Here is a 24,018-nt window from a genome sequence, read left to right as displayed (position 1 = left end):
GGGGAAGAGTCATCAGATCTGGGAAGAGGGCATTCACAAAGTGAGGCCCCTTCTGGAACTTGAGAAGACAAATGTACCCAGTGCCACCTGTGAGCCCGTGTCCAGAGGCCAGGTGGCTCCGCATCCCCATTCTGCTAGAGAAGGGTGACTGCTGACTGGGAACATGCAACACGCGGCAGGAGAAACAACCGAGAAAATAAGGCTGAGATGAAGACCGGAGGGAACAAGGAACTCACACATACCCCAGGCTCCTGCCCTGCTGAGCAGGGCTGGCTGACTGGGGGGATTGGGGGAGTTTGCCTGAGAATTGGAGGCGGAGTTTCTTCACAGCGGGGCTTTTCTGGCCCCCTCTTCCCCAAGCCCCGCAATTTAGTGGGTGGTGTAGCTGGAGAGCTATTCTCCCTTCCGGCACTTTCCAGTTCACCCCTTCACCCGGTGCCTCCTCCGAGCTGCAGAGGGTGGGGGGCGGGGGGTAGGGGGAGCCAATCCCAGCAGCGCCTAAGGGGGGAGGCGGCAGTGACAGCCGCGGGGAGGGGGCGGAGGAGAGGCGGCTGGGCTCAGGCTCGGCTCTCAGCTCCACTCTGCCTTCTGCTCCGCTCTCACTTGCTGCCCAAGGCTCCTGCTCCTGCCCCAGGACTCTGAGGTGGGCCCTAAAACCCAGCGCTCTCTAAAGAAAAGCCTTGCCAGCCCCTACTCCCGGCCCCCAACCCCAGCAGGTCGCTGCGCCGCCAGGGGGCGCTGTGTGAGCGCCCTATCCTGGCCACCCGGCGCCCCCTCCCACGGCCCAGGCGGGAGCGGGGCGCCGGGGGCCATGCGGGGCCAAGGCAGAAAGGAGAGTTTGTCCGAATCCCGAGATCTGGACGGCTCCTATGACCAGCTTACGGGTGAGTCGGTGATAGCTCAGGGGTCCTGGGAGGGTGAGCAGACTGCATCTCTCTGACCCTGGCTTGGCCCTTATACACACTCTGCCCCATTCCTATGCACCTCCAGGCTAGTCTGGGGAGCAAGACCCTAGGATTCAAAGCTTGGGGTCCCTAGGGGGCTGAGGAAGAACAGGTGGGGCAGGTGTAGAGAGGCAGCAGGTGTAGGCGGGTGTGACACAGGGCTAGGAGTGTGTCTGGAGTGGGAGGTGTTACGTGCGTGAGCACCTGCCGTTCTTGTGTGTCTGTGTATGTATGTGTGCACCTCCCACGGCTAGTTGCCATGTGCCCTGAGCTTTGGTGACAGCCAGGGTGAGTGTGATTGCATGAGGCAGTGCGGGTTTTATGGTCTTGCCAGATGTTTGAGTGTGGTTGCGTAGGACCCTGGCTGCACTAGTGAAGTTTGTTTTAACCGTATGTCTGTTACATGTTCAACCATGTGCTTTGAGTGATCCCATATGGAATGTCATGTGACTACCAGAGTGCATCAGGGTGTCACTTGGTAGTGTTCTGTCCCTTTAGAAGACTTCTGGGGTAAGCGTTCATTAAAAGTCTGTGATTATGGGGCTATGGGTTGTTTCAGCATTTGGTGCTGTCTACTCTCATGTGTGATGCCTGTAGTGAGTGTTAGTGGTAGTTCTGTCCTTTTTGCCTTTCTGTCTTCCTGGTGTTAGCGAGGGTCTTTAGTGCCCTCCCCCTCCCCGTTTGTCCCCTCCATTTCCTGCAAAAGCTCAAGGACCCAGAGGGAGACCCACCACCTGGACAGCCTGGCTTGCAGAAGCACCCTGTGGCTCTAGCCCCTAGCCCCTGTAGAGGGACTTCAGTTAGTGCTGGATTAGTTTCTACCCAGGAGGAAAATTACTCACATCATTCTGGTCATGCAAAGCCCCTTTAATCACCAACAACCCTATTAGAACTTCATCCAAACCTCTTGCTTTCCTTCAGGGCCAAAGATAGAAATTATGGGCCTACGACGTGCAGTCAGGCTCCCCCCACCCCCTGCCCCGGTCACTTTGCGGCCCACCTTGGGAGAGTCTGTGAGACGAAGAACATCTGTATGTATTTGTAGAGTCCTGAGCTTGATAGGTTAGATTGTGTTTGTGTAAATGACTTTGTTACCTTCGTATATTTCCAAATTTCCACATTTCCGTATTTGTGTGTCTCATTGTGCAGTCTGCCTAAGAACTCCAACCAAGAGTAGGAGGGACTCTGTCTGTCCTAAGACAGACAGACAGCTGGACAAGTGGGGAAGACCATAATCCTTGCCCTTCCTCGGGGAATCAGGATAAAACCTGGGAAGCAGGGAAGGGGACCAGGATATTGTGCTTTGAGGATAAATCTCAGCTACTGACTTTGGGAAGACCCTAGTTGCAATGTCAAGACCCCCAGAAGGAAGAATGTTCACCCATGTGGGATCCAGTTCTACTCTGTACCCACCCACCATCAGCTAAGGATCCTTGAAAGCAGTAAGAGTCCAGGAGCCTTCACTAACATGCTACTAGCCAGTTTGCTTCCTATCCCGAGATTCTCCCCTTTAGTGAAATGTTCTCCTTGCTTGGCTACTTGGTTTATTTGAGATAGTGTTTTGCTACATAGCGCTGGCTAGACTATGTAGTCTAGACTGGACCCAAAGCTTAAGCTCTCTAATCATCATCACCCTCGCTGTAGATAGTTCTGCACATGACCGGAGAAGTAGAAAAAGCACCATGGAAACCTCTCCTTTGTGTAGACGCTTATCTTGTGACTAGAGTCTGCTGATTGGAGCCCAAAGGGGAGTCGTTGTCCACGGTGCTGAAGCGTGCTCCAGCCCTCCCCTTCCCTATGCAGGCGGGATTCCTCAGCTGGATTTGGGGTAGAGGAGACTATGCATATGGATCATCTTGGTTCATTATGCTGGCAGCAAAGTGGTCTTAAAGTTGTGACTCGGAGCACCTTGGATACACCACGACCGTCACAGTCTTACCTCAAGCTCAAAACAGTTGGGAACGACTGTGTCATAGTAGGGGTAGGATAGGATGTGCACGCCCCCTTACCCCCAATTCTTCGTATCTTACTGGCCAAGTGGGGCTGTTTGGCAGTGCTGCTCAGCGGAGAAAGCTGCATCAGCACTCAGCAGCAACCCCGTCTAAAAAGAGGCCAGAAAGAACAGTACAAGCTAAGATGAGAGTTGGGTCCTGATTGGCCATGCCCCAGGACCTGGGTCCAGAATCTCCCGAGTCTTGTTCCTTTGGCAATTAAAGTATCGTTTCTGGGGGTGGAGCGCCCCCGTGTGGCCAAAGAACCCTGCGTATGAAACTAATTCCTCGTGGGCAGTTGCCCGTGGAATCAGAGTGGACAAGGTATGGTGGTTGGTGGTAATTGTCTGCTCTTAATATTATAGGCTCGCTCCCCTACCCTTCACACACGCAGTGGAAGAAATAGGAGCATACATCTTCTATGGCCTTCCCCAGGATTTTGAAGTGTTTGTAGGTGCTGGAAGGATTTGCATAGGGTTTTATTAATAGCAATAAGTCCTAGAAAAAAGGGTTTAGACGGAGATTGATAGGTATGGGAGCTTCTACTTGTTGTAGTTGGCTGGGAGCCAGCGCATGATGGTCGAGTTTTTTAAGAAAGAAGACTCGAAAGATGGGCATAGTTTTGAAAGGGATTTGGAGCCAGGAGGCAGCACTAGGCACTCAACCCCGCCACCCCTTTGCTAAGCTAATGTACGGTCCTTTCTCCTCCTTCCTGCTTTTTCTCCTATTGGTCCAGGAAGTGTGGAGAGTTGCCATGACAACTGTGTCCTCTCACCCCTGTAGCGTCCCTGTGCTAATACGGGAGGTGGGGGTGGGGGAAAGAGCCGGAAGAGGGGTTGAAGTGGAGCAATAAAGGGTAAATGAGATCAGTAGTGGCTCACATCTGTAATCCCAGCACTTGGGAAGATGAGACAGGAGGATTGCCACAAATTTGAGGCCAGCCTGAATCATGTCGCAAGTGCCAGACAAGACCCGATCTAAAATAAACAAATAAGTCATTCATCATTCAGTCATCCAGATTTTCTTTCAAAATTCGTGTGTACCTCTTTTCCTTACCAGAAATCCAGAAGACGTTTGGAGAGAAAGCTGTGAGGAGAGAACGCCCTGCCCCTCCGCCACACCCCCGTCTCTTAAGAGCTTTGCGGGTGGGTGCAGAGTGCTTAAAATGAGCTGGTCAAGGTGTTCCCTGTGAGGCCAGCAACCTGCAGCTGAAAGGCTCAGGGCCTGTCAGTCTTGTCCTCTCGCACCACCCACTCTAATGGGGGCGGCACCGCCCTCAGTCAGGGACCTTGGGGGCGGAGCTTGGGCACAGTGCTCCCAGCCAAGCCATGAACCACTGCCCTCGCAGGTGCCGGAGCCCGTTGGGGCAGGCAGCTCGATCTCTCTACCAGTTGGTAACTGGGTCGCTGTCGCCAGGTATGAGGAAGGGAAGGGAGGACCCCCTCTAAAAATGAGTGGCTCAGATTTGGAGCCTTACAGAAGTCGAGAGAAGGGTTTCTCACGGAGGTCGGAGGAAGCAGGGACTCGCACATAAACTGGGTAAGAGGGCAAGTTCGCTCACAGAGTAGAGCAGAGGATAAGGATCACTCACGAAGCATCAGGATAAAGGAAGCTTCGGACATCATGGCTCACAACATTGGATAGGGCTGCTCATTGAAGGGTCAAGCCCCAAGAAAGGGGCAGGGCGCGGGGATGGAAGGAAGAAGCTTGCCGCTGATCTGGGAAAAGGCACGGCCCCTGTATTGCATTACTTGGGTTTTGGGGATGTCTTCTTACAGTGAGCTATCAGTGTCCAAAAAAAAAAAAAAAAAAAAAAAAGAGCTAGAACAAGCTGAGCTCACTAGTGAGTTTGTGCCTGACCAGACAGATGGAGTTATATGTCTCCAAGGCTGTGTATCCTGGATGGCACATCCCTAGGATTGCCAGGGTTATAATGCTTTGGAGTTTGAGAACCCTGAGTCAGACAACTAGCTTTCATGAAGTTGTATGTTGGCATAAAGTTTGTGGGTTTATGCTGTGAATTGTGGGTTTCATATGAGTCTACTAAGGTTGGCACACACCTGCACTTAGATTTCCTCAGGGCTACCTGGGCCACAGAACCTGGAATTCTCCCTTCATCTGGCTTCCAAGAAACTGAAACAGTCTGGCCCCATGGCATTCCGGGATCTGTAGTTCTCTGCCTCATTACATGGGGTTCCCCCTGAGCCCCTGGATTATATTCAGGGCCTGTGGCTGCTTCACGCCAGGTGCCTTCAGAGAGAGGAGTGTTGGGCCTTAGTGAGAGCCATGCTTACAAGTCTCTTGGGGAGCATGGATCCCCTCAAGCCCCTTGCTTGGGCTTGTCTCTAGTGACAGATGGCTGGAGCCAGGCGGAGCCAGCTCTCAATCATTGCGGGCATGACTTCCAGGACCCAAAATAGCCCCAACGCCTAGGGAGGTCATTAATCACCTGATGCAGCTGGGGGCTGCAGGATCTTTTTGATTAGCTTGGGATGGAATGGTTCGGGGGGCTGAGACAAGGGCTCCGGGGTCTTTGCTGATGGGGTGACAGTGGAGAGCAGGTGGCTTAGGGTGTGGGTTCCTCCACAGAGCAGTATTTTTCCAGACTTGAACTGTGGATAGTGACTGAAGGTTAGTGGTATCTCTGTGGTGAGATTTGAGATGTCTGGGAAGGACCAGCCCAGTGCCCTTACGGTTGAGTCTTGAGTTCTCACTTTGCCTAAAGTGATTCCATTAAGATCTCCCTCTGGAGCTGGCTATATGGTCAGTCTTAGCGTGTTCACCTCTAATGTGCATGACCCTCGGGTCAATCCCCAGTACCAACCCAAACAAACATCTTTATAGACAGTGTGGCCATGCATACCCGTGATCAAGTATCAAGCCAGCCAAGGCTACATAGAAAGACCATACGTAAGAACATATCTTTTAGCCAGACGCAATGGCACGTACCTTTAATCCTAGAACTTGGGGGGGGGGCACACAAAGCCAGACAGATCTCTGAGACAGAATGAGGACAGAGTCAAGACAGCCATGGCTGTTAAACAGAGAAACCCTGTCTCTAAACACTAAGAAGAAGGAGGAAATAAAAATAAAGACCTTATCTTCTAAAGGAAAGTCTGGGCGTTGCAGCTGAGGACTGCCGTGAGTTTGAGGCTAACCTGAAGTACAGGATGAGTACTCAGGTAATTTGGGCTCCAGGTACACAGCAAGAGCCCATCCTAAAAAACAAAATCCAGGCCGGGGAAACAGGAGTTCACCATTAGCCCCAGCACCCGGGAGACTTCAGTGAGTTCTTTTGTTTGGTTGGTTGGTTTGGGTTTTTAGAGACCATTAGGGTTTCTCTGTTCATCACTGGCTGTCCTAGAACTCACTCCGTAGACCAGGCTGGCCTCAAACTCAGATTCTCCTGCCTCTGCCTCCCCAGTGCGTGTGGCACCACCTCCTGGTTTGACCTCTGTAAGTTCAGCTCACAGATCACATGTTTGCCTCACAGATGATTGACCCAGAGTTTGATCCCCAGGCACTGCAAACTGGATGATTAGAGCTGGTGGGACAGTCGCCAAGTCAAGTCTGTTATCAGTTTCTCTTAAGACTTGAAAAGTTTTTTTTTTTTTTTTTTTTTTTTTTTTTTTTTTTTTTGAGAGGGGCAGTTTGCAGCTTTATTTGACATTGAGCAGGTTAGTTCTCATTTACATTGACCATCTGTAGAGTTTTGAATGTGGTAACAGTCACGTAAGTTACCAGTGCGTAGAGCTTGTTTGGTGAATCCGCGTCCTCATTATGCTTTCTGGGCAAACACACTCATATGTGGTACAGAACATTGCTTCTTCCCTTGGCCCACGGCTTTATTGAGCCTGATGTCGATATGCATATCAGGAGTCCCCGTTTCCTTCATGGCAAATTTCCGAATTTCTTTGAGTGCCCAAGGAGTGCGCTTCTTGAAGCCCACTCCATGGATATACCCTTGTGAATGTTGTTGGTATATTCTTGGGTCACCACCTCGTTGATGGCAGAACGGCCCTTCTTCTCGCCACCCTTCCTTGAGGGATCCATTCTGCCAGGCCCAAGTTGGAAAGGAAAGGCGCAAGGGATTGTGGGATGGGAAGTCTGAAAAGTTTTTGTAGGAGGAAGGGAGACTCTGGAGAAGAGCTTCTTCACTACTTCCCAGGACGCCTGGGATTTAGAATCAGGAGTCACTGTGAGGCTAGATCAAGGTCTCTGAGAGCTGGAAAGGAAAAGGACAGGACATTTGGACTCAGGGTTGTTGGTCTCTCCAGCAGCAGAAAGCAGGATGTGTTGCTATGATGCTTTTTCCTTTTTTTTTTAATTAAAGATTTTTGTCTCTTTTATTCCAGGTAGTCTGTTTAGCATTCGTAGAATCCAACCCTTTTAAATTTTGTCACCCTTAGCTCTCCCAACATAAACTGTCTTCTTGACACTACCATGACTGTTGGAGAGATGGCTGAGAGAGCTGGCAGATGACAGGCTGTGGCCAAAGTCACTTTTTACCGGAACATTAACTACTTTCTTGGGGAAAGTCACTTCATGGATATCAGTTCCTCTCAGGTTTATCATGGAGGTGACATAGAATAGTACATACGGATAACTAGAAGTGTGCTTACCAAATGCCGGTCCTTTTGCTAAGGTGGATGTTTGAGCCAGCATTTCATTTTAGATGGATTCTCACTCTATAGCCATGGCTGGGTAGCCTAGACTTAGCTATATAGTAAAAGCTGGCCTCAAACTCCAAGATCTTCATGCTTCAGCCTTGTGAGTGCTAGTTTCACAGGCACATATGGTCAGCTCAAAGTTGAACACAGTAGCACATGTGATTCCAGCACCTAGGAGGTGGAAGCAGAAGAACCTGGCTACCCTGAGCTACATAGCAAGACCCTGGACTGGGGATATGGCTTTAAAAAGTAAACAGACACCACAAAGTTGAGGGATATAGCTCAACGGTAGACCTATTTTTTTTTTTAAAATATGTATGTCTATATATAATGTTTGTGCAGATGCCCTCAGGGTCCAGAAGAGGGCGCCAAGTCTCCTGGAGCTAGCTTTTACAGGAGACTGTGAGCTGTTGCGTGTGGGAACTGAACCCAGGTCCTCTGGAGCAGCTGAAGTATGTGCTGCTAACTACTGAGTCCTCTCTTCAGCTGCTCAGTGCTAAAATGACTGTCTAGCACGTACTGTCTGGGTTTGATCCTCATTACCATGATACCAGCTTAGGTTGGGTTTCCCTTGACCTCCCAATTAGAAATCGTTTGCAATATAACTAACTCATTTAATACCCTGCCTAGAACAGTTTATCGTATACTAGCCATACAGCAGAACAATTTTAAATGAGCTTTTCTCGGTGGGGGCTGTCTCCCCACGCAATGAAAGTTAAGCTTGAGTTTGGATCTCCTTCATCTTGTTCTACCTCGGGATCAGTTTGTGTAAATTGCTTTGCTATGTTTTTAGTGGGTTTCCTTTTATATGGCCCACGCTGGCCTGGAACTTGAGAGATCCTCCTGCCTCACTCTTTGCAGCGCTGACATCCAGGTGCGTGTGCCACCATGCCCGGGCCAGTGGAGTTTTTTGTTATTGTCGTGTTTGGTTGGTTGGTTGGTTTTGAGCGTTCTCACCATCCCAGCACTTAGAATCGAGTGGAGGGTACATTGCCACCTAGTCTAGTCTCCAAGTCAGCTCTTCTCAGTTGAGTGCCGTGAGCAGGTTACACGGAACCTTCTTTACCTCGTCAGTGCAAGGGGCACAGTCCTAGTTGCTATGGACCCCACAGGTTGCCACAAGAAGCCATCAGAATAGAAATGTGCTCAGGGGGCTGGAGAGATGGCTCAGTGGTTAAGAGCACTGACTGCTCTTCCAGAGGTCCTGAGTTCAATTCCCAGCAACCACATGGTGGCTCACAACCATCTGTAAAGAGAGCCGATGCCCTCTTCTGGTGTGTCTGAAGACAGCTACAGTATATTCACATACATAAAATAAATAAATAAATATAGAAATGTGCTCAGTTTGGTGGTGCACAACTGGAGTCCCAGCACTTTTGAGGCAGAGGCAGGAAGATCTGGAGTCCGAGGTCTTTCTGAGGCCAGGCTAGGCTATGTTAAGAACCTGACTGGGGGTTAGAGAAATGGCTCAGCAGTTAAGAGTAGTTATTGTTCTTGCAGAGGACCTGGATTTGGTTCTCAGCGTCATGATGGCTCACATTCACATGTAACTTCAGTTCCAGGGGATCTGACTCCTTCCTCAGATGTCCACAGGCACCAAGTATACATGTGGTGCACATATATACATCCAGGCAAAATATGTATACACATAAAATAAATCTAAAGGGGGCGGACCCTGTCTGGGGAAAAACAGTAAAGAAAAAAATCACAGTGACAAATCTGAACCATTTGTGAAGTACAGGGTGCTGTGGAACTCTGGGAGGGAGGCTGTGTCGGTCACAGTGGGTGCTGTGGAACTCTGGGAGGGAGGCTGTGTCAGTCACAGTGGGTGCTGTGGAACTCTGGGAGGGAGGCTGTGTCAGTCACAGTGGGTGCTGTGGAACTCTGGGAGGGAGGCTGTGTCAGTCACAGTGGGTGCTGTGGAACCCTGGGAGAGAGGCTGTGTCAGTCACAGTGGGTGCTGTGGAACTCTGGGAGGGAGGCTGTGTCAGTCACAGTGGGTGCTGTGGAACCCTGGGAGGGAGGCTGTGTCAGTCACAGTGGGTGCTGTGGAACTCTGGGAGAGAGGCTGTGTCGGTCACAGTGGGTGCTGTGGAACTCTGGGAGAGAGGCTGTGTCGGTCACAGTGGGTGCTGTGGAACTCTGGGAGGGAGGCTGTGTCAGTCACAGTGGGTGCTGTGGAACTCTGGGAGGGAGGCTGTGTCAGTCACAGTGGGTGCTGTGGAACTCTGGGAGAGAGGCTGTGTCAGTCACAGTGGGTGCTGTGGAACTCTGGGAGGGAGGCTGTGTCAGTCACAGTGGGTGCTGTGGAACTCTGGGAGGGAGGCTGTGTCAGTCACAGTGGGTGCTGTGGAACTCTGGGAGGGAGGCTGTGTCAGTCACAGTGGGTGCTGTGGAACTCTGGGAGGGAGGCTGTGTCAGTCACAGTGGGTGCTGTGGAACTCTGAACTCTGGGAGGGAGGCTGTGTCGGTCACAGTGGGTGCTGTGGAACTCTGGAACTCTGGGAGGGAGGCTGTGGAACTCTGGGAGGGAGGCTGTGTCAGTTAAGGTGGCAGTGCTTATTCAGCCAGCACTCATGAAATTGTCCAGTGTTCATGCTCAAGTTTATTTGCTGAGAAGCTGAAACACATACATGTTAAGAAGGCATCAGATTTTATTACAGATGGTCGTGAGTCACCACATGGTTTCTGGGATTTGAACTCAGCACCCCCGAAGAGCAGTCTGTGCTCTTAACCACTAGGCCATCTCCCCAGCCCCACATACATGTTAATTCATTGAAGCACCAGGTAGTGGTGGCTCACACACCTTTAATCCCAGCTCTCAGCAGGCAGAGGCAGGAGGATCTCTGAGTTTCAGGCTAAGCTGGTTTTCAGACCGAGCTCCCAAGAAACCCTGTCTCAAAAAAACAAAAACAAACCAAAAACCCAAACAAACAAACAAACAAAAAACCCCACTCATCAATGGCTCAGCCAGCAGCCGGCAAAGGTAGTTGCCAGTAAACCTCATGACCTGCGTTTAAGCCCTTGGACCCTATTGGTAAGAGAGGCTCCTACAAATGCTCCACACGCATGCTGTGACAGTTCCCTGAACTCTTCCTCCAAATAATACTGTTTTTTTTTCCTTGTGATTTGGTTTGGTTTTTATTCTTGAGATAGGGTTTCTCTTGTAGCCCTGGCTGTCCTAGAACTCACTCTGGAGACCAGGTAAGTTGGCCTTGCACTCAGAGATCTGCCTGCCTCTGTCACCTGGATGCTGGGACTAAAGGAGTGAGTCACTATGCCCGGCTCAAGTAACACTTTTTGAAATAAGGGAGGTCCGGGTTCACCCAGTTGAGTACAAACTGTGATTTGAGCCCAGGCGAGTAGAGCGTTTTAGCCTCTGATGCCAGCCACCTCTCTTCTGTTTCCGTTATTAACATTCTTGAGTGAGGGTTGCATTTTGTGGATTCAACAGGATTTAAGAAACAAAACAAACAAACAACCATGATCTCAAGTAGCCCATATTGGCCTTAAATGACCTGTGTAGCCAAGGCTGTCCTTGAATGCCTAATCCTCCCACAGCCACTTGCAGGGGTGTTGGGATTACAGCAAGCTGCTGCCACAACCCACCCAGCTCCGTGCTGAGGGCTGAAGGCTGTGACAGGAAAGAGAGTTAAACGGCCTGGAAAGGTGGGTGACACCTCTAGTTTCTGGGGTAGTGAAAAGGGGAGGCTTCATAGCTTAGAGGGTGATTGACGGGTCTATGGTCATCAGGTAGGAGCACCTGTGGGACAGTGGCTGAAACAGTGATATCTTGTGATAGTGGTAAAAGGGCATCACAGGCGAGGGGTGGAGTGTGCTCCTGGGGTATTTACTGATTTCATCTGTGAAGCCACAGCTTCTAAGGTATGAGAACAGCAGCCAATTTATGAATTGACTCCCATATCGGGGAGATGGGCAACAGAGCACTGAGACACAGCACTCAGCTGTCTTCCTCCCAACCTTCCAGGGCAGGTAAACACACAGGGTTAAGATAGGGTACGAGGTAGACACTGACCCCCAGTGGTAGCTTTGTAGAAGTGCAGTTGGACCTTCAGCTGGAGCCAAGAGGTTGGTTCCTGCCCATCTGAGACCCAGTAACCCCGGAGCTTCAGAGTGGGGAGCCTTGCAAGGGCCACCCCCACAAAAGTGGGAGCTTTTAAAGAATGGGGCAACAGAGGGTAGTATCGGAGTCACCCTGGGTTGAAATGGAGGCACTGACATTGGACATAAGCTCACTCTGGTTCCGGCTTAGGGGAACGTCTTCAAAGATTTATAGGGAACGCGCCATTTGATAGCATCGGTCAGCTCTAGTGCATCATCTAGTAGTGAGTGCTCGATTGCAATGCCATGGTAACAGCATTAACTCAGAGGGCCCTTGTCTTGTGGTTTACAGGCTCCGAAGGCCTCTCGACCCCCACCCACTGCCCCACACAGGAAGGGAGAGACTCCAGAAATGCTTCAAGGGGCTGGGAGATGGTACCATGGGGGTTCATATTTCCCTCCTATCCTGGGCTTCCCCAAGGAGGGATCAGGCTTCTCATATCAGGATGAGTGAGTCTCTAGCCTGAAGGAAGGAAAAACACAGCTCTCTCCACCTCCCCTCAGGAGCTTTAATTGTTTGAGCCCCAAAGGCAGCCTCAGTAAGTTCCCTTCCTGGAGGGTCATGAAGAGGCCAGTGGCCTTTTTCCTGCTTCCGTGGTGAGATCTAATTCTCCCTTCCACGGGGCCTCAGTTTCGCTGCCTGTGGCCTGTGGGAAGAGAGTGCTTCCCGCCTCAAAGTCTCCATGACAACCACAATCGATGCTGACCGCGTCCTTCTGACAGGAGAGGTTACTTGCCTTCTCTCCACCTTACATTCTCACACAATTCTATATCAATCTGTTACTGTAGCCATAGACCCATCATCGCCTCACTATACAGCGCATGCTTGCCAGGGCATCCCGGCCCAAAACACACACTCAGAAATCCCCACACAGATTGACAACGTACAGATATTCCACAGTCACCCAAGCCAGTCATACTCCCAAACATACCTTTGTGACACGTACACAATCACACACACACACACACACACACACACACACACACACACACACACACACACACCACACAGAGCGAGAGACAGGCAGGCAGGCAGGCAGACAGACAGGCACACAGCAATACACCAAGAACTCATAATTACTCTTACCCATCTACTACTTACCCGGGACAGTTCACAGTTCCTCATGCACGCATGCAGGCATCTGCACCCTGCCCGAGGGCAAGCGCTCTACCGCTGAGCTAAATCCCCAACCCGCCTGCCTGCCTTCTAAAACTCAGCGGCTCTCACTGTCCCCTCTCTGCATCACAGAGTGTCTTGGGGAAGCCCTCTACAACTGCAGCAGGTCACTCTTCTAAGCCTAACTCCCCCACACCAAAAGATCCTGTGGAGGAAGTGCTGGTCCAAGGGCTGAGGTAGCCTGAAGAAGAGGAAAAGGCGGAGGCTGTAGCTGGGAGGTGTGTGGGGCAGAGGCGGGGAGAGAGGGGAAGGGAGGAGGCCCAGGGCGGGAGACGAGACAGGAGGGAGGCTGCAGGGCTGTCTTACTCAGCCTTACTCAAGCAGGGGAGTCTGGGGGGGAAAGTGCCGTGGGGCAGTGTGACCTGACTGAGCATCAGTAGGTGGGGGCCATGCCCCAGGACTGCCATGACCCTGGCAGGGCTGGAAATGGTGGCTGTCCTCGTGGTCCTGGTTCTTTTTGTCAAGGTTCTGGAACAGTTTGGCCTCTTTGAGCCTGTCTCCTTGGAAGGTAACCCAGGTAGCTGGGCATATGTGAGTTACTGTTTGGGGACTGGGTTGCGCTGTCTTCGTGCCTGAGTTCAGGGCGAGCAGGTGAGTGAGAAGGTGGAATGCTGGGAGCAGGATTCACGGGAACTGACAAAGGGACAAGAGGATGGCATCTGGGAGATGGGGGAGGGGTGTGGAGAGGGGGTGAGGAGAACCTGGGCCACACCAGGAGCCGTCTGGCACACTTTAGTGTCAAAAAGGAAACCAGAGAGCATCAGAAGTCTCTCTTGGAGCCAGGGTCCCACAGTGACTCTCAGGACGTGTGACTCCAGGTCCGGGTACTGACTTAAGGTTTTCAGGAAGGCGTGGGGGGTAAATTCACTGCGTGACACATGGGGTGTCCCTCTTTGTTTATGTGTAAGAGAAGACAAAAGTGTGTAAGCTTGTGTATGTGACAGAGACGTGACTGCATATGTCAGAGTGACAAGAATGTGGCTTTGTGAGACAGCGGATGCTACTGTTCCCGGGCTGGGCAGGATGGATGGCTCAGCCTCTTTGGGTAGTAACTGTCCCCAGTGTTCCCAGAGGATAGGTAGCCCCTGACAGAGGCATGAGGTGCGAGTGGATTCGGAGGCATAAAAGTGAGAACATTGTGACCAAGATGTCTGTGGCACTGTCCAAGCTTGGGACCAAGAGTGGGTCAGATCTTAGCCCAGATATCTAAAGCCCTTCAGCTCCCAAACCCCTCGGAGTAAGAGAAGAATGGTCTCCAGCCCTTCCATCTGCCCTGTCCCATGTCAGCTAGGAGAGGAGCATCACCAGTCCACGGGGAACCACTCACGCTCTACCGGCCCAGAGGTCCGGCCTCCCCTGCTTCTTCACAATAAGGATCTTTTTAATTGTGGTGTAGTCACCCAGTGATATTAGAGACAGGCAAGGGAAGGGGATGAGGACGCTGTAGGATAGACACCTGGCAGAACTGGAAAGATGTTCAGGAAGCCAGAGACAAGAGGAAGGTCTAGTGATTGCCTGTTCTGGGGCTCAGTAAGAGCACCCTCCATCAATAACCTGCCAGTGTTATTGAGGTCTAAACAAGGAATCAGACCCAGACCGTCTGAGGAGCTGGGCTGAGCTTCTCATTATAGATGAAGTAATTTGCATCTAATTCAACATCCCCTCTAGACTGTGGTGGTGGGCAAGGGGCCATCTAGAAAACCCCCGTGATCACAGAGTATGCAAGAGAAGGAGACACATGAGGCTTAGGAGCATGCAAGCAGGTGACATGGGAGAGCAAGGAAGGTGGGGGCCCAAGAGAGAGCCACCCACCACCTGGGTGACTGACACCACCACCAGAGGCCCTAGATATATATAATCTGGCTTCGGGAAACCAGAGTCCAGGCTAATGGAGGCCTGGGCCAAGGGCCAGGCCACCATTGATCCTGGCCTGGCCCATTGCCTTCCCCCGCTACCTTTCAGTAACTCCTGGGATGAGATGGGATGGGTTGGAGGGGAAAAGGCTGTGACCTTATGTAGTTACCCCCTTGGAGGAGGGGCTGGTCCCATGTGTAGGGCCTTACTTGGGAGGACAGTGTGGCATAGAGAGCTATGACAGAAGAGGAATATAACTGAAGGAAGTTGGGCCCTATTAGGAATGACGTCAACCCTAGTCAGGGTGCCAACTCCAGCGGATCTGTAGTACTAGGTGAGTGCAGCTGAGAGACACATGTAATAGCGTTAGGGGTCTCCCGGGGTTCGGCTACAGTGCAGGACACACGTAGAAGTGAGGAGGACACAATCAGTGGGGCTAGCCTTGAACCCCTGATCCTCCTGCCTTCACTTCCCAAGTGCTAGAATTCCAGGCTCGAAATCTCCCATCAAGCTTCCCAGGACGGCTACTGTGTGAAAGTTGCTATTTCACCTTCAAAGAGCTGGCCATGTAGTGAAGGACTCAGGAACAGGGAACCTTGTTCCTCTGAAGGAAGATTGAGGGTGCAATGGAGTGAGGGATTTCAAGAGGGACAGGTGCATGGGACAGGACAAGCCAGGCCTTTGTAGATGAAGTACAGTCATAGGTGTGTGGGTGCCATGTGTGTGGTGACTCTATGTATCTCATTGCTGTGGCAAAATACATGACAAAAGGAATTTGTTAAAAGAAGGGTTTGTTTTGGCTCGCCGTTTCAATGTAGCCCACCGTAGTGGGGAAGGCAGGGTGGTGAGCGGTCTTTAGCTGTGGCCGCAGGACCTGGAAGCAGCTGGTCGGTCGCATTGTGTCCCCAGTCAGGAAACAGAACTACATGCTGATGTTCAGCTCCCCTGTTCAACTCTTTATTCAGCCTGTGCTCCTAGCCCTGTGATACTGCTGTGCCCGCATTCGTGGGGGGTTCCGTCCTCTGTTAAAGCAACTTAGAAACATCCTCAGAGACAGTTACTGTGCCTCTGTTGTGAGGAGACACCATTTGAAGAGAAAGCATTTCATTGGGGGCTTGCTTGTTGGCCGTTTTAGAGGCTTAGTCCATGATCATCTTGGTGAGAAGCAGACAGGCATGGCACTGGAGTAGTAGGAGAGGGAGAGAGGAGAGAGAGAGAGAGAGAGAGAGAGAGAGAGAGAGAGAGAGAGAGAGAGAGAGAGAGAGACAGAGAGAGAGAGAGAGAGAGAGAGAGAGAGAGAGAGACAGAGAGAGAGAGAGACAGAGAGAGAGAGAGAGAGGAAAATAGACAGACAAACGGACAGAGAAAGACAGAGAAGAGCTAGGCCTAATATGGGCTTTTGAAACCTCCAAATCCACCCCCAGTGACACACCTCCTCCAAAATGGCCACACTTCTAATCCTTCCCAAACAGTTCCACTAACTGGACGCCAAGTATTCAAACATAGGAGCCTCTGGGGACCATTCTCCTTTAAACTATCACAGATACACATAGAGGTGTGTCCCCTTAAGTGATTCTAAATCCAGTCATCACAAGTTTATTCATTGTCAACTTTTCCATCCCTGGTCTTCAAAGGCTCATGGTTACCCCCCCACACACACATACACAATTTTTTTTTTCTTTTTTTCGGAGCTGGGGACCGAACCCAGGGCCTTGCGCTTGCTAGGCAAGCGCTCTACCACTGAGCTAAATCCCCAGCCCCTCACAATTTTTTTTAGTGTGTATAGTTATACATACACTATGATGTGAAGGTCAGAGGCCACCCGTCAGCAGTCCATTCTCATTTTCAATTGAGTGAGGGTTTCGCTGGCTTCTGCTACTGCTCTGTTGTGTACTCCAGGCTAGCAGGCATGTGAGCTTCTCAGAGATTATCCTGTCTCAGCCTCCCATCTCCCCATAGGAGCACTTGGGATTACAAATGTGTACCCCCACATTCCACTTTGCTAGAGCCTGAACTCAGGTCAACAGGCTTGTGTGGCTAATGCTTTTACCTAGTGAGCTTTTCCCTTGGTGCCAGATTGCCCAGAATCTTAAAATTTGTTCAAAATCTCAAAGTCTCTTTTGAGACTTGGAGCAATCTCTTAACCGTGAGCCGCAGTAAAGTAAAAAGAAGCAAGGAGGTTCCAGTACATAATGGTACAGAGCAACTATTCACATTTAAAAAGAAGGACGAGGGCAGGGCAAGGACAGGCTGCACCAAAGCAAGACTTAAGCCCAGCGAGGCAAACAGTAAGTTCTGCCGTGCTGCATTTGGTATCAGAATCTTGGTGGCACCACCTGGGCAAGTCTTGGGTAGTCCCGTCCCTTCCCACTGTTACTTGTAATCTCTCGTGGACCTTCTCTATTTAATGCCGGCAGCTTTCCTTCACGGTTTCCCATAGCTCTGGCATCTCCAACATCCTGAGGCTCCAATGCAGCTTAGTTGTCAGCTTCAGAGGTTCATGAAATGTCTTCTCAAGGGCAAGTACTTTTCCACTGAACTGTGTCGTGAGCCCCCACGGTCTACATTTCTGTTGCCATGCTTGTCTGCCACGGTCCCACTAAAACGGCCCAGTAAGCCCTAATTAGAGTACCTTAGGCCTTCTCTATCCCATGGCTTCAGACTCTGTTTCTCTCATAAACTGGCCCTAAAGCCTACAGACCACTCAGGTTTGTGCTAACAACCCCACTCCTGGAACCAGTTCTCTGTAATAGTTACTTCCTACTGTGATGAATGACCAGCAGACAGTTGTAGGTGTTGCCCATCGTGTTAGGAAGGTGCAGTAATGAGGGTTACAGTAAGCTGTCCCAGTCAGGAAACATACATCATTACTGGCACTCAGCCCACCTCTTCTTTTGTACCTTTTTATTCAGTCTGGACCCCAGCCCATGGGGTGATGCCACTCACATTCAGAGTGGGCCTTTCCTCTTCAACCAAATGTCCAGAGGTGTGTCTTCTAGGAAATTTTTGTTGTTGTTGTTGTTTGCTTTTTCAAGACAGGGTTTCTCTGTGTAGCCCTGGCTGTCCTGAAACTCACTCTGTAGACCAGGCTGACCTTGAACTCACAGAGATCTGCCTGCCTCTGCCTCTGCCTCCTGAGTGCAGGGATTAAAGGCATGCACCACCACTTCCCAGCTTTCTGGATGGTTCTAAATCCAGTCAAGTTAACAATAGATATTAACCTTCACAGAGATCTAGGTCAGAATGTAATGATCATAATAACTTTGGTTATTATTGTCTTGAGATCATTATAGTGTTATGATGCCTGAGGGTCCTTGTATATTTTATGTGGTTTGATCATACTGTGCATGAGATGGTCTATAAGGCTCTCCATATGTGTGATCGTATTTTACTTTGGTCATATTTGTGTATATTAGAGTTTTGGGTAAAACTTTGTGTTTGGAATATGCTTGGGCCATCAAGTGTTACTGTCTTCTCTATGTCACTTGCCATTCTCACTTGTTACTATGCAACATGCTTGTGGGTGTGTGCATGTGTGCGTGTGTGCATGAGAGAGACAGAGACAGCGAGAGAGCGAGAGAGCGAGAGAGCGAGAGAGAGAGAGAGCGAGAGAGAGAGAGAGAGAGAGAGAGAGAGAGAGAGAGAGAGAGAGAGAGAGAGAGAGAGTCCTATTCCGACAATTCCTGAAGTGGGGTTAGCAGTTAGCAGACTCTGAGGTTGCCTCACTCTTACCTGCTTTTCTCCTCATACAACATGACCAAGCCTGGCCCGGGGTTGACTTTCCATGCCTATGAGACCCAAGAGGCAACCTGGCCCCAGCTATCCTGCCCATCTACACAGCCCCCATTCATTTCCTGTCCCCACCCCAGCCAGTGTTGATTTGTGATTGGTGGGGGAGCAGATAGGCAAACAGAGAACCGAGGGGCTGTGGGAGTTAATGTACCTTCCCGGGGTCTTCTCTCTTCCCAGGCCACCCTCCAGGGCCCAGTAAAAAAGCCCTGAAGCAGCGTTTCCTCAAGCTGCTGCCGTGCTGCGGGCCCCAAGCCCTGCCCTCAGTCAGTGAAAGCAAGTGCCTCTCCTATGCTTCTGGGGGTGGGGCGTGCGTGCGTGCGTGCGTGCGTGCGTGCGTGCGTGCGAAATGTGACGGGAATTGGGAATTGGTTGGGTGTTAATGTTAAGGGTGTAGCTACAAACTGGAATGTAACAGGCAAATCATGAGTGCTTGTGAGTGAGCATCCCTAATCTGCAGAATGGTGAACCATGGCTAGTGCGTTAAGGCCTAAAGTCCGAGCCCTTGTAAGCATAGCCAAGACCGTGATGGGTTGGCTCAGCTGGTGAGGTTGGTCTGCAACTCTGTGGCCTCCCTACTGTTTTAGACCTTGGAATGTATGTCACCTGTGCCTTAACAGGTGACAGGTGTAGAGGATGGAGCCCACTTTCCCAGATGTCAGGATACCGAGGTTTTTCTGTCCTAGCCCGATCTTGAATTGAGTGGTCCCCAATTGAGTAGGGACCTCCTCTGTTCTATAGGTTTCGTTTCTTCAGCTGAGCCTTGCCCACCTTATAAAAACGCACTGAATTTTATAAGCCATAAAGGCCCAGTAGCTATTTGAGCACTTAAGGTTGCTTCACTCGGATGGTGTCACCGAGTGGAAAAACCTTGGAAAAAGAAGGGGACTGTTTATGGGGAGCCCATACCATCATGAATGTCTGTGTGCACTGCGATGTGCCTTTGTTGTGGGTCTGGGGTTCATGTGTTGAAACACTCAAGTCTGTGAGATTTCCTGTGAGTGTGGGGCCTGGGGAGTGTCTGCAGTCGGCCTTGTCTTCTGCTGCCGCCTTCTCGGTGACAATTCGCTCCCTTCAGCATTAGCTGCCCCAGCCTCCCTCCGCCCCCACAGACCCCGCCCGCTGGACCCAGGTGACTTACTCTCCTGGTTGGGGCGGGATTGGGAGGGGAGGGTACTTGCCTGGAGGGATGGATGTTGGGAGCTAGGGTGGGACTGAGGGTGGTTGGAATTGGGATTTGGGGTCTGAATGATGATTGGCTGGAGCTGGGCGGGGCATGGCTCGGGCATGGCTGAGATGGGCGGGGTTCGATTGGGATCGGGTTGGGTTGTGGGCCCTCCAGAGCAACCAAGTTGGTTCAAGAGAGGTTCCGACCTTCTGGCGTCTGGGGCCCCATTCTATCCCCCTACTGAGAAGCTATAACACTGGACTGTCCCCTACCTAGGGCCAGGAGCCAGTGCTGAATCTGGGGCCAGGCATAGCCTTAGCCCCAACTGACCTTAAAGGTGGCCAGTGTCTTTTTTTTCCTTCGATGTTCTCAGCTCTGAGTCTGACAAACTGTTCTCTCGGGTGTGGAAGATGGGACAGGGAGAAGGGGGTGGGGGTGGTGGTGATGATGGATTAGTTACTTTGAAGATTACCCACGTGATCTCAGGGGCTTGACCTGAGGCAAAGCTATCCCCCTCCCACTCCCCACAGACAGCGTAGAGGATGAGTTTGAATTATCCACGGTGTGTCACCGGCCTGAGGGCCTGGAACAACTCCAGGAACAGACCAAGTTCACACGCAGAGAGCTGCAGGTCCTGTACCGAGGCTTCAAGAACGTGAGTGGAGGGTGTCACCAATTGGGTAAGGGCTGAATCGGAAAGGCCTAGCTGACCCAACCTATATCCTGAGGTTCAGGGCCCTGGGGTTGGTAAGCTGGGCTTGTGATGGTTTAATTCATGTCTGTTTGTACACGGGGAAGAAGTTGCTCGCTAGTCCTTACCAGAACTCTGTGGTAAGTTCCACAGAGGCAGGATAATCTTCCCTCCTTCTGGGAGTCCCTCTCAGGGTGATGAGTAGGAAGGGAGTTTCTGCTCAGTCTGGTTGTCTCTGCCCAGGAATGCCCCAGCGGGATTGTCAACGAGGAGAACTTCAAGCAGATTTATTCTCAGTTCTTTCCCCAAGGAGGTGAGGAGTCAGACACCCAAGGCTGAGGTGGGAAGAGGGTTCTGGAGGCCTGGGGGTGCTGAGAAACTGGGGGTTGAGAAAGCTGAGGGGATGTGAGCACCCCTGCCTGAAGATCACGTTCGTGTCCCACCTTATCCACAGATTCCAGCAACTATGCTACTTTTCTCTTCAATGCCTTTGACACCAACCACGATGGCTCTGTCAGTTTTGAGGTGAGAGCTAAGAGAGATGGGTCAAGCAAGCCTGTTTCCCTGGGCTTCTGGGGGCCAAGATTTGCACGCCAAACCCAAAGAGTGGGTTGGCAGAGTTCCCTCCGCCTCCTTTCCAGGACTTTGTGGCTGGTTTGTCGGTGATTCTTCGGGGGACCATAGATGATAGACTGAGCTGGGCCTTCAACTTATATGACCTCAACAAGGATGGCTGTATCACAAAGGAGGTGCAGGGCCACCAGAGGGCAAGAGGGGTGGGGGTGGGGTGCTGGTAATGCAGAGTCGGATCTGATATGGAACCATGTGTGTCGTATGTGTCAGCGGTAATCGGTGAGCGAGTCGAGTCGGTCCTTGGCCCTAGGCCGTAAATCTGGAGGCTAGAGGCTCTTAGGCGAAATCTCTCGTTTGGCTTAACAGGAAATGCTTGACATTATGAAGTCCATCTATGACATGATGGGCAAGTACACATACCCTGCCCTCCGGGAGGAGGCCCCAAGAGAACACGTGGAGAGCTTCTTCCAGGTGCGTCTGGGTAGGCTGGTGGCCCTGGGGTAGAGGGAAGGACACCAGGGCCCAAGAAGGCACTAACCTAACTATCTCTCTCCCATTGTCCCCTCACGCCCCTACCTGTCCACCTTCTTACAGAAGATGGACAGGAACAAGGATGGCGTGGTGACCATCGAGGAATTCATCGAGTCTTGTCAACAGGTATAGTATCACTCTCTACACGTCCGTCCCTGTTCTGAACCTAAATCTGTGAAATGGGAGAAGGCTCCTCTCAACTTCACCTCACTCCCCACCTCCCAATCCTATTCTTTTATGACCAGGGCAGATTTACCCTTTTACCACCTCAGATCCCCCTAGATAAGCTTCTTCCTAACTCCTGAATGCCCCCATCTTTGACTGAACGTCTTCCTCTGTGTCTCTGACAAGCTTTTTTTTTTTTTTTCTCTCTCTCTCTACCTGCCTCCCTCATGTCATGACCACAGGACGAGAACATCATGAGGTCCATGCAGCTCTTTGATAATGTCATCTAGCTCCCCAGGGAGAGGGGTTAGTGTGTCCTAGGGTGACCAGGCTGTAGTCCTAGTCCAGACGAACCTAACCCTCTCTCTCTAGGCCTGTCCTCATCTTACCTGTACCCTGGGGGCTGTAGGGATTCAATATCCTGGGGCTTCAGTAGTCCAGATCCCTGAGCTAAGTCACAAAAGTAGGCAAGAGTAGGCAAGCTAAATCTGGGGGCTTCCCAACCCCCGACAGCTCTCACCCCTTCTCGACTGATACCTAGTGCTGAGGACACCCCTGGTGTAGGGACCAAGTGGTTCTCCACCTCCTAGTCCCTCTCTAGAAACCACATTAGACAGAATGTCTCCTGCTATGGTGCTTTCCCCATCCCTGATCTCTTAGATTTTCCTCAAGACTCCCTTATCAGAGAACACGCTCTGTCCATGTCCCCAGCTGGCTTCTCAGCCTAGCCTTTGAGGGCCCTGTGGGAGGGGGGGACAAGAAAGCAGAAAAATCTTGGCCCCGAGCCAGTGGTTAGGTCCTAGGAATTGGCTGGAGTGGAGGCCAGAAAGCCTGGGCAGATGATGAGAGCCCAGCTGGGTTGTCACTGCCAGGTTCCAGGGCCTACAGCCCTGGGTCAGCAGAGTATGAGTTTCCAGACTTTCCAGAAGGTCCTTAGCAATGTCCCAGAAATTCACCGTACACTTCTCAGTGTCTTAGGAGGGCCCGGGATCCAGATGTCTGGTTCATCCCTGAATCCTCTCCCTCCTTCTTGCTCGTATGGTGGGAGTGGTGGCCAGGGGAAGATGAGCAAACAGTGGTGTCCCGGATGATGCCTGTCAAGGTCCCACCTCCCCTCCGGCTGGTCTCTTGACAGCTGTTTGATTCTCCATGACCCCTATCTAGATGTAGAGGCATGGAGTGAGTCAGGGATTTCCCGAACTTGAGTTTTACCACTCCTCCTAGTGGCTGCCTTAGGGGAATGGGAAGAACCCAGTGTGGGGGCACCCATTAGAATCTTTGCCCGGCTCCCCACAATGCCCTGGGGTCCCCTAGGGTACCCGCTCCCTCTGTTTAGTCTACCCAGAGATGCTCCTGAGCTCACCTAGAGGGTAGGGACGGTAGGATCCAGGTCAACCTCTCCAGGTCAGCACCCTGCCATGCTGCTGCTCCTCATTAACAAACCTGCTTGTCTCCTCCTGCGCCCCTTCTCAGTCAGCCAGGGTCTGAGGGGAAGGACCTCCCGTTTCCCCATCCCGTCAGACATGGTTGACTGCTTTGCATTTTGGGCTCTTCTATCTATTTTGTAAAATAAGACATCCGATCCAATAAAACACACGGCTATGCACAGCCTGCTGGCTCTGCCTCTTTATCCCCCACCGCCGCCATGCAATTGCCATGGAATCCAACGACAGACCTGCAGCCCTTTAAATGCTCAAGGAAGTGCTTGTCTTTCCAAGGATGGCTATGACTTGGCATGTGACCAAGACTCAGGTTAGAAACCCATCTGACCTCAGCACCTCCACGAATCTCCTCTCATGACTTGAGAGGACACAGGAAAAGGTGGGGTGGCATGTAAGGACTGTATGTACGGAGCAGGCTGTCTCCCCCCACCCACCCCCTTTTGACATAAATGTTATTTTATTCCATTTCAGGAAAGTGAAAAACTTGCCGTTCCATTTCACCGTAAATTCTGAGCACTGAAGCAAATACACACATGAATATCTGTGCATGTTACGTAATGCGTATATGCATTTACATATTTTCAGATTTTAGCTTCACTGGTGTCTGATCTTTTGTTCTGTGTTCTCTCTCGATCTCCTTTTGAGGAAATGTTTCCTAACCAAGGAGGACCTTCAATATTTTTTTTCTGAGAATTTGTTGTTGTTAGCATACAAAGTCATAGGGTTTCCTGTGGTATTTTCTTTCTTCCTTGTGTGCGCCTGTTTGTATGTGTTTTCTGTGTGGGTTGTAGGTGCTCCTGCATTTGCCTATGGAGGCCAGAGGTCAATGTTGGAGTGTCTTCTTCCAGCCTATTTTTTTGAGGCAGGATCTCTCACTGAAAGTTCAGCTCACCCATTAAGT

General features: G+C 51.1%; 1 protein-coding gene across 4 annotated transcripts; it reads left to right on the top strand.

Annotated features, from left to right (window-relative positions):
* Positions 1–553: 553 nt before the first annotated feature.
* Kcnip2 (potassium voltage-gated channel interacting protein 2) lies at positions 554–23,283 on the top strand. 4 transcript variants are annotated; one of them, XM_032892085.1, is made up of 10 exons: positions 554–884; positions 18,728–18,823; positions 19,575–19,679; positions 20,246–20,370; positions 20,650–20,719; positions 20,861–20,931; positions 21,048–21,155; positions 21,346–21,450; positions 21,574–21,636; positions 21,918–23,283. In XM_032892085.1, exons 1-10 carry the CDS (start codon positions 812–814, stop codon positions 21,963–21,965), a joined length of 864 nt encoding a protein of 287 aa, XP_032747976.1. In that variant the 5' UTR covers positions 554–811; the 3' UTR covers positions 21,966–23,283. The 4 variants fall into 4 exon arrangements, with proteins under 4 accessions (XP_032747976.1, XP_032747973.1, XP_032747974.1 ...); XM_032892082.1 differs by having other exon boundaries at positions 555–884; positions 19,626–19,679; XM_032892083.1 differs by lacking the exon at positions 19,575–19,679 and having other exon boundaries at positions 555–884.
* The last annotated feature ends 735 nt before the right edge of the window (positions 23,284–24,018 follow it).

This window comes from Rattus rattus, chromosome 2 (assembly GCF_011064425.1).
Source record: "Rattus rattus isolate New Zealand chromosome 2, Rrattus_CSIRO_v1, whole genome shotgun sequence".
Lineage (NCBI taxonomy): Eukaryota > Metazoa > Chordata > Mammalia > Rodentia > Muridae > Rattus > Rattus rattus.
Note: the sequence above shows the minus strand (reverse complement) of the source record. Positions and strands in the feature narration are given on the sequence as shown.